This window comes from Microcebus murinus, chromosome 13, assembly GCF_040939455.1.
Source record: "Microcebus murinus isolate Inina chromosome 13, M.murinus_Inina_mat1.0, whole genome shotgun sequence".
In the NCBI taxonomy this organism is placed as follows: Eukaryota; Metazoa; Chordata; class Mammalia; order Primates; family Cheirogaleidae; genus Microcebus; species Microcebus murinus.
The window spans coordinates 29,314,409-29,324,847 of NC_134116.1; the positions used below are offsets into that span (position 1 = coordinate 29,314,409).

Below are 10,439 nucleotides of genomic sequence, written 5' to 3' on the forward strand. Positions count from 1 at the left end.
TACATTTCCTCTAAGAAACATAGACTTTTCACTGAGAGAAATCATGTGCAGTTGACCTTCTCATCTACAGAAATGTATGTATAGCGCTAAAAGGTGAGAAAGTCTTCTATTCGTCCTCATCCAAAAGTTAGCCCCTTAGTTTATAGTTATCAGAAGTCAAGAGATCAATAATGATTATGCTCTTACTCTGAAGGAACTGAAAATATGATTGTAAAGTATTTGGGTCTGAGTCTCTTCCAGTGAAACATGAAAGAGAACCCTGAGTTCCAGATTTGAGAATCAAATTTAAAGGTTACTCTATCACATTATTTTTGAAAGATAAAAGGCAAGAGACTTCAATTATTATTTTCTATGAATGGGATTTATGTAAATAAGTCAAATTATAAATTTAAGTAGATTTTTACCCATGATTTTAAAATACTTTTTCTTATTTTATAAAAGTTATTACTTGCATATACAATGGAGAGGATGGGAAAACAAAATAGTAAACATTTGAGTTGAATTTAAGTTAAGGAATTGCTAGTGAATTTTATTTTTCTTATATGTTTTGATCTTTTAAGTTTTATAATGAAACAAATTTTCTTTTTAAAAGATATTTATAAATTTAAAGAAAACTTTCAGTGTGAAATGAAAAATAAAATTTGTCTTTATTAATGTTGATAAAATTAGTGCATCAGGGTTTCTACAGATCTGTATGTTTAGGCATTACTTAAAAGTATTTGTAATATTTTATTATAATGGCATTATTATGAGGTTCAATGTAATCTCCTGACAGTACAAAGCATATAGCGCCCATAATAATACCTGTTTTTCAAAGATTTGCATTAACTATTTATTTTAAAAGGTGAAATTTATTTAAGATTATTTTTGTCTTTAAAGTTTTTCTTCAAAGAGTGAGACCACCAGTGAATATTTAAAATCCATACACTATATTGTCCCCAAAAGGTCACCAAGTTTTATACTTTTTACCTTCAGAGTATTTCAGTATGTCCCAGTCTAAACCACAGATGGTGCGGAGTTCTTTCCCTGAAAGCCTTTCAGATTCTTGAATTAAACTCAATCTGACATGTGTCTTGTCTTTACCTCTTAAATGTGACACAAGAAAAGAGGGAAGATGCTCTGAGTTACAACTGGTCTTGTGTAGCATGAATACTTCCCTTTCACTATTTTATTCTTTTCTCTCTTCTTTTCAGTGTTCAATCTTGGTCTCTTTATTCTATTTGTTCCATATACATTATCAGTTCAACAAATTTCATAAAACATTCTTCCAACTAGTCTTTGTGGTCATTGGATATTAAGATGACATCCCCCCATCTATGACATCCCCCCATCATTCCCCTACTCTGTCCTAGTGCACAATGCATCCAGTTGATTTTAGACTGCTGCTTTAAAACTAACAACAGAGACAGGTTTACTTCTTCTGACTAGTTGGTATTCAAGGTACTTTCATGTTTGTCCTTTAAAGATGCATACTCTAAAAAGCACAGATATAGTTAAAAATCACAATAACATATAACTTACAGGTTGTGATTAATAATTCATTACTTGTTAACATTTTCCAATATGGAGCTACTCTTATCTACTTAAACAATAGAGTAAGGGAATAGATTAGGTGGAAAGGTAAATGAAATTTATCATTTATCACAATCACATGATAAATTTATTATTAAAACTTGGGAGAAGCTACACTGGAAATGTATTTCCCCATGTAATAATTGGAAATTAAAAATAATGTTTAAATAAATGTTGTACAATAATCATTAGCATTATATCCTGCCATAAACATTTTGGATAAAAAAGTATTGATGGATGTAATAACTGAGGAATTACAGTGGATAAAAACCTAGAGTACAATATATTTATCCATAATCATTTTGACTATACTAGGGTATACTTTAATAAAATTTGAGGTAATGTTGAGTAATTATCATTATTACCATTTTAAATTAAGTTAAAAGTTATAGAATGTTCCTCTAACAACAATTCTCCTCCTAGTATTTTTGTTTCCACCATAAACTTATAGAACAAGTCAAGGATTTTTTAAAAAGTGTTAGTCTGGCCGGGCGCTGTGGCTCACGCCTGTAATCCTAGCTCTTGGGAGGCCGAGGCGGGCGGATTGCTCAAGGTCAGGAGTTCAAAACCAGCCTGAGCAAGAGCGAGACCCCGTCTCTACTATAAATAGAAAGAAATTAATTGGCCAACTGATATATATATAAAAAATTAGCCGGGCATGGTGGCGCATGCCTGTAGTCCCAGCTACCCGGGAGGCTGAGGCAGAAGGATCACTCGAGCCCAGGAGTTTGAGATTGCTGTGAGCTAGGCTGACGCCACGGCACTCACTCTAGCCTGGTCAACAAAGCGAGACTCTGTCTCAAAAAAAAAAAAAAAAAAAAAAAAAAAAAAAAAAAAGTGTTAGTCAATTTTTCTCTCCCTTACTATTGTGTAATTAACCATCAATTTCTGCACTAAAAAGAAAAGATGTAATAGATAGGAAAGCAATTCAAGATAAAGAACTTCAAATTTCTACTATGTGTATATTATGGATAAAATAGACCTATTCTCAAATTGGAGGAAATGAGGGAAACTTATCAATCTATAGGAAATTTACTTCCATTTGTCCACATATAGATTTGAACAACTTTGGCCCCAGACTATCAGAATATTTCTTCTGTAATCTTGCCCTCAAAAATTAAAGAAATATATTTGGAGCATTATTGACTACAGAGTTGAGAGGAAACGTATTCTAGCTCCTTGTTTTTCTATTGGTTAAAATTCTAGTTTATAACTATATATCTGGATTATTAGATTGATTTAAGTTAACTTGGCTGTCAGCTACCAACAAATTGTGCCAAAGAATAATTGTTTATCTTTAGTCTCTCTTATTCTCTTTATTCTCTTTTTCTTTATCTTTATTCTCTTTCCCCCTCCCCTAATCTGTATCATCTCTTTTCCATCTTAAAGCACAAAATGTCATTAAAATAAATGATGAACTCAATCAGTGGAGAATATAATATAAAGTGGGAGTATTAGAAATTGCCATAAAACTCTTATCTACTTGAACAAATATTTTACACTGAGGATATCAAAACCATATGAATCTGAGTGCATAACTGCAGCAATTATTATATAATACTTTAACTTGATATTCTCACATTTTGATGAATTAAGCTACAACAAATCCTCCTTTTTTAAATATAATTTTTGGAAATGAGACCTAATATTATATGAGAGGCCTCTAAAATCTATAGGCCCAAGAGTGCTTCTAAACATAATAAATACATAAAAGATAACATGTAGTATATCCATGTGAATGTGAGAGGGCTCAGACACATGGGAAGTAGGTAAAGAATTATTTTTTTAAAAGCAGCCATTTTGAGAGATAAGGAATCAGGCAGTTGAGAGTTTCATTAGTGACAATTCAAAAACTTTTAAGAGTTAAAAAACAAGTATTTTTTAAAATATAACCTTTTCAGAAAAAATTCTCTCCAAGTTAATACCATAATAATCAGGTTATTGTAATTTTTATATATTTATTTAACCTGTTTCATTTTATCTATAAAGATATAATTTTATATTTTGAGAGTGATAAATAGTGTTTGATTGATGATAATCATTTTGTGATTAAATATTTTTAAATATAATTTTTAAAAATCATACTGCCATTCTAAGTAAATATCATAACTGAAAGAGAATCTCATTTCTAGTTTCATCATTGATCATTAGCCCTAGGGAAAGAAATAATGAAGTATAAAAAATTAAATGGTGAATACAAAAATACAAGTGTTTCGGAAAAGCAGTTCCTATTAACATTTTAACTTTTAATTAGTGCACAATTTCAACTATAAAAACCAGTAAAAAAAAAATGTGAAGCAACTGTAGGCAGCATTCTTGTCGTACATGTGCAAACACTACAGAACTGTGTCAGTTGAGAATTTAACCTAATGCATCATTGAGCTTGCTATAATAACAAAATATATTATTAAACATTTGAAACAACATATTTTCCATCAAAATTCACTTGCACTATATTTAGTATTAAAAGGGAGCAAAAAGACCATTTGCAAAAAGAGGAGGAGTTGAGCAGTCCCAAGGTGGAGCTGTCTCTTGTGTTATATGACACTGGCAGGCTAAAGCACTCTGATGGGGAAGGGCTTAAAGGCTGAGTCAAAAGCCAAGAAGTCTCTTTATTTACGCCTACCTCCCAGCCCTTGGCAATCTGACTAATAACAAACTGAGCTAACAAGAAAGACTAGAAAAGGAGGAAGGAGAACATTGCTGCAGCTTGGATCTACAACCTAAGAAATCAAGAGTGATCAATTGCAGCTCTGTTAAACATCTTGTTTATTTACTGCATTCAGCAGCTTGCAAATGGTTAACTATATGCAAAAAAGTCAGCATAGCTGCGAAGTATGCCGTGAATTTTAATTGGGGAAAAAAAGGACAATTGCTTCAGGATGCTCTAGTCTGCACTCTCTTTGAAATATTTTCAATGAAATGCTCAGCATTCTGTCTTTGACCAGAGGTTTTAACTTTATGAAGCTACGAGACTTGCCAAAAAGTGATATTTGAGAAGAAAGTGCGTGGTGGTTGGTGTTTTCTTTTTAAATAAAGGAACTGAATTACTTTGAACACCTCTTCCAGCTGTGCATTACAGATAACGTCAGGAAGAGTCTCTGCTTTACAGGTAAGATGAATGTTTCTGAGCTTTTCTTATACTTATTTTTGCATTATGGCAAAGTGATTAAATTTATATGATTGCTTCCTTTAAAAAAAACTTTGCATTAAAGGATATTCAGTTTCAGTCTTGCTTATTGGCACAACTAACACTGTAGCAGATGCCTGTTTTCTCTGAGCAGCAGACATTTAGTCTAACAGCTGGCTGTAGAAAAGAACAGATATAATAATATGCCACTATTTCTTTTACAACATTCAGTTTGTTATTGGAAGCTAAATATGTGTGCTCTGTGAAGGAAAGATCACTTCCAAATTCCACTGTTGAATTTAAAATATAAGCAGAATACTGAATAATTCCTTATATTTGGTATGCTACTTTTATTTTCTGACTTGAAAATATGTATTTTTTGAAAATATGTAAATGGGATTTTTTTTTTTTTTACCTCTTTAACACTGTATCAGGTATTGCCATTATGGAACCACTTTGCAAATAATTATTCCCTAGCACATTTTGAAGAGCAAAAACTGTATATAAGATTTAAAAAATGAGAGTTTATCATTTAAAAATTATAAACTATTTTCTCAAGATGCTGTGCTTGGTGAAATGAACCTTATTCTTTCTTGGTAATTTATGGAGAAGTAGTTTGAGTGTTTGTAGAAGCTAATCCACAAGTTAAAGACTCCAACTACAAGACGCTTGATTATAACCACAGCCCCCAAAGCTATTTAAAATCAAAGTATTTCCCTCTGGAAACATAAAGTCTACTAACTTTTCCTTTATAGGCACTATATTGTCTTGTTTCTTCAGTTGACTTTTGCCTCTCAGAAACTTCATACTATATATGTTTTCAATAAAGCAATGTGTTTTTAGGGAAGGAAAGTTTACTTTCAGGATTATTGATTGGGATCTGGTATATTTCATATGATTGTAAATTTTGATTAAATTGAAATTTACTGTTCACATTTCAATAAAAAAAATGAAAGCAATTACCATTTTGAAAAGATGAGTAGTCATAAGATGTGTTTATCTTTCAATTTAGTTTATATAAATTCAAGGTATAATGTTTAAAGGAAAGAAATAAAATTAGATACTGTTAAAGATGCTTACCTTGCCATCACTGTCTTTTAAAAGTTGGAATCTTTTTAAGAATTTCTGTTCTAGATGTATGTCTTAAATGTTTAAGAACTTGGAATTTGTGATCTTATTATCTTGAACTGTCATTTTTTAACCAAATTAGAGATATCATCAAGTATTTTAATATAATGCAGTTTGTTTCAGATTTCATTGTTTGAAACTTTAAGCCTTATAGTAAAGGAGATCAACTGCTTAATTATGTGATGATATTCAGTGCCCTAAAGCCTGTTTCAGTACCTCATTAGGAAGTCATTTGCTAGAAGTTTATATGAGGCATTGTTTATTCTTTTACAATAGCCTGAAATGTGTGTTAAAGATCATTTTTTCTTCTTTAGTTTTTATGATTTTAGCCTAATCCATAGCAGATTGTAAAAGTAGTAAGAAATATCCTACTTCTATAATTCAATATAAAGTATGATTTAAGTGAAATTTGAACAGGCACTCTTAAGCATGTATATCTGATACCATTGTGCTTATACAAACTACCCTAGACTGAATAGTTTAAATAAAGTCCTTATAATGTTCTACTTTATTACATAATGAAAGATACATTTCCCTAAAGGTTTTTAAAATGAATAATAACATTAATAAATATCTTGAGTTGAAACCAAAGCAGGTTAAAAAACAGACACAGTTATTAGCTGTTGTGACAGTTCAAAAATAGAAAGAAAATGCATACTACATACATACACACATCTGCACACACACACACACACACACACACTTTATTTCTATCATTTTTACATCCCCTACAGTTCTATATACTTCTGGCTAATCACAAGAAACGAGTTTTAGGATATAATCCTCTAGTCTTAAATTCATCTATTCTGAGTTAAAGAAAATCAGTATTTTCAAATATACAACTTTGTTTCATATCAAAGTATACATGGTCCATTTAGCCAGCACCTCTGTCATCTGTTATAATGCAGATTATTTATGAGATGTGAATGCAAATTATTATATAATATTTTAAATTCTCCTTTACCTAAATTTTATATTTTGACCACAGTGTAAATGAAAACTAACCCAGAACCTGCCTGTCCAAATATTAGGAAAAAGAAAAAGAAAATATAGATGCATCAAGGTACTCATATTTTCATGGTAGTCAGTATCTTACTTTAGAGGAAAGCCTATCATTCTGAAATTGTCAGATTCATCTCATCCCCGATCCTGCCCACTAAAGTCCCTTGCTATTGCATTTTATTTTCCAGAATCAGATTTCATCACATGACAACATGAAGCTGTGGATTCATCTATTATATGCATCTCTCCTTGCCTGCATATCTTTACAGTCTCAAACGCCAATGTCCTCAGCCAAAGGGTCTTGTGATTCTCTTTGCAATTGTGAGGAAAAAGATGGCACAATGCTAATAAATTGTGAAGAAAAAGGTATCAAGAAGTTATCCCAAATAATTGTGCCACCATCACGACCTTTCCACCTAAGCTTATTAAATAATGGCTTGACAATGCTTCACACAAATGACTTTTCTGGGCTTACTAATGCTATCTCAATACACCTTGGATTTAACAATATTGCAGATATTGAGACAGGTGCATTTAATGGCCTTGGCCTCCTTAAACAACTTCATATCAATCACAACTCCTTAGAAATTCTTAAAGAGGATACCTTTCATGGACTGGAAAACCTGGAATTCCTACAAGCAGATAACAATTTTATTACAGTGATTGAACCAAGTGCCTTTAGCAAGCTCAGCAGACTTAAAGTGTTAATATTAAACGACAATGCCATTGAGAGTTTTCCTCCAAACATATTCCGGTTTGTTCCTTTAACCCATCTAGATCTTCGTGGAAACCAGTTGCAAACATTGCCTTATGTTGGTTTTTTAGAACACATTGGCCGAATATTGGATCTCCAGTTGGAGGACAATAAGTGGGCCTGTAATTGTGACTTATTGCAGCTAAAAATTTGGTTGGAAAACATGCCTCCACAGGCCATAATTGGTGATGTTGTGTGCAATAGCCCTCCATTTTTCAAAGGAAGCATATTAAGTAGGATAAAAAAGGAATCTATTTGCCCCATTCCACCAGTTTATGAAGAACATGAGGATCCTTCAGGATCATTACACCTGGCAGCAACATCTTCAATAAGTGATAGTCGCATATCAGCCAAGACCACATCCATTTTAAAACTGCCCACCAAAGCTCCAGGTTTGATACCTTATATTACAAAGCCGCCCACTCAACTTCCAGGACCCTACTGTCCCATTCCTTGTAACTGCAAACTCTTATCCCCATCAGGACTTCTAATCCACTGTCAAGAACGCAACATTGAAAGTGTATCAGATCTGAAACCTCCTCCACAGAATCCTAGAAAGCTTATTCTAGCAGGGAATATTATTCATACTTTAATGAAGTCTGATCTAGTTGAATATTTCACTTTGGAAATGCTCCACTTGGGAAATAATCGTATTGAAGTTATTGAAGAAGGATCATTTATGAATCTAACAAGATTACAAAAGCTCTATCTAAATGGTAACCATCTGACCAAATTAAGTAGAGGCATGTTCCTTGGTCTCCACAATCTTGAGTACCTATATCTTGAATACAATGCAGTTAAGGAAATACTGCCAGGAACATTTAACCCAATGCCTAAACTTAAAGTCCTCTATTTAAATAACAACATGCTACAAGTTTTACCACCACATATTTTTTCAGGAGTTCCCCTAACTAGGATAAATCTTAAAACAAATCAGTTTACCCATCTGCCTGTAAGTAATATCTTGGATGATCTTGATTTACTGACCCAGATTGACCTTGAGGATAACCCGTGGGACTGCTCCTGTGACCTGGTTGGATTGCAGCAATGGATACAAAAATTAGGCAAGAACACAGTGACAGATGACATCCTTTGCACTTCCCCAGGGCATCTAGACAAAAAGGAATTAAAAGCCCTGAATAGTGAACTTCTCTGCCCAGGTTTAGTAAATAACCCATCCCTGCCAACTCAGACAGGTTTCATTATTGTCACTACTCCTACAACAACAACAAACACAGCGGATACTATTTTAAGATCTCTTACTGATGCTGTACCACTATCTGTTCTGATATTAGGACTTCTGATTGTGTTTATAACTATTGTGTTCTGTGCTGCAGGGATAGTGGTTCTTGTTCTCCACCGCAGGAGAAGGTACAAAAAGAAACAAGTAAATGAGCAAATGAGAGACAACAGTCCTGTGCATCTTCAGTACAGCATGTATGGCCACAAAACAACGCATCACACTACTGAAAGACCCTCTGCCTCACTGTACGAGCAGCACATGGTGAGCCCCATGGTTCATGTCTATAGAAGTCCATCCTTTGGTCCAAAGCATTTGGAAGAGGAAGAAGAGAGGAATGAGAAGGAAGGAAGTGATGGAAAACATCTCCAAAGAAGTCTTTTGGAACGGGAAAACCACTCACCTCTTACAGGGTCAAATATGAAATACAAAACCACAAACCAATCAACAGAATTTTTATCCTTCCAGGATGCCAGTTCATTGTATAGGAACATTTTAGAAAAAGAAAGAGAACTTCAGCAACTGGGAATCACAGAATACCTAAGGAAAAACATTGCTCAGCTCCAGCCTGACATGGAGGTACATTATCCTGGAGCCCACGAAGAGTTGAAATTAATGGAAACATTAATGTATGCACGGCCAAGGAAGGTCTTAGTGGAGCAGACTAAAAATGAATATTTTGAGCTCAAAGCTAATTTACATGCTGAACCAGACTATTTGGAAGTCCTGGAGCAACAGACATAGACGGAAAGTTTGAGGGCTTTTGCAGAAATGCTGTGATTCTGTCTTAAGTCCAAACCTTGTAAATAAGTGCCTTACATGAGTGTCATCAATCAGAACTTAAGCACAGCAGTAATCCTATGGGAAAAAAAGAAGAAAAGGAAACTCAGGGATCACTGGGAGAAGCCATGGCATTATGTTCAGGCAATTTAGTTTGTCCCAAATAAAATAAATCCTTGCATGTAAATCATTCAAGGATTATAGTAATATTTCTCCATATACTGAAAAGTGTTTCACAGAAGTCCTCTTGCACATTTAAAAAGGTAGAACATTTAAGCATCCCGAATTTTCTTGAATTATTTTCCCCATAGAGTAAAAAAAATTGGATTTCATCATTTAAAAAATATACCTGTATCTGTAGTTATAATATGTAAGGAATACATTGTTTATAACCAGTATGTACTTCAAAAATGTGCATTGTTAAACATATCTAATTTTCTTGCAATATATGCAAAAGGAACTGGAACTTGAAAATTATAAATAGTAGTAGTAAAGAAAACAATGGAAAAGTTGTAATTATATAGACCATGGGTGGCCCAAAAGTTTGAACATTTGAAGATTAAACAAATGCCACTCTTATGCTTTCTGAATTTAAAAAATAAAATTGAGTGATTGTTCAGGTGGAATAATAAGCAATCGTTTTGGTTTTTCTGCACATTTTGTGTAGACAATCTTAATGTCAATGCTGCTGTGAACTAAGGTATGTCATTTGTGCTCAAAGTTTAATTATTCTTCTTGGTATATTTTTAAAATGCTACTGAGAGTCAACTGTACATATGATTAGAGGATCTATTAAGTTTGCTTTCTTTCATAGCATTAATCCTTTGTAAATT

At 33.1% G+C, this 10,439-nt stretch overlaps 1 protein-coding gene across 1 annotated transcript; it reads left to right on the forward strand.

Annotated features, from left to right (window-relative positions):
• Nucleotides 1–4,178: 4,178 nt before the first annotated feature.
• Nucleotides 4,179–10,238, forward strand: SLITRK6 (SLIT and NTRK like family member 6). The gene is made up of 2 exons (XM_012779040.2): nt 4,179–4,684; nt 7,021–10,238. The coding sequence occupies exon 2, from the start codon at nt 7,045–7,047 to the stop codon at nt 9,568–9,570; it is 2,526 nt and encodes an 841-aa protein (XP_012634494.2). The 5' UTR covers nt 4,179–4,684; nt 7,021–7,044; the 3' UTR covers nt 9,571–10,238.
• Nucleotides 10,239–10,439: the final 201 nt, after the last annotated feature.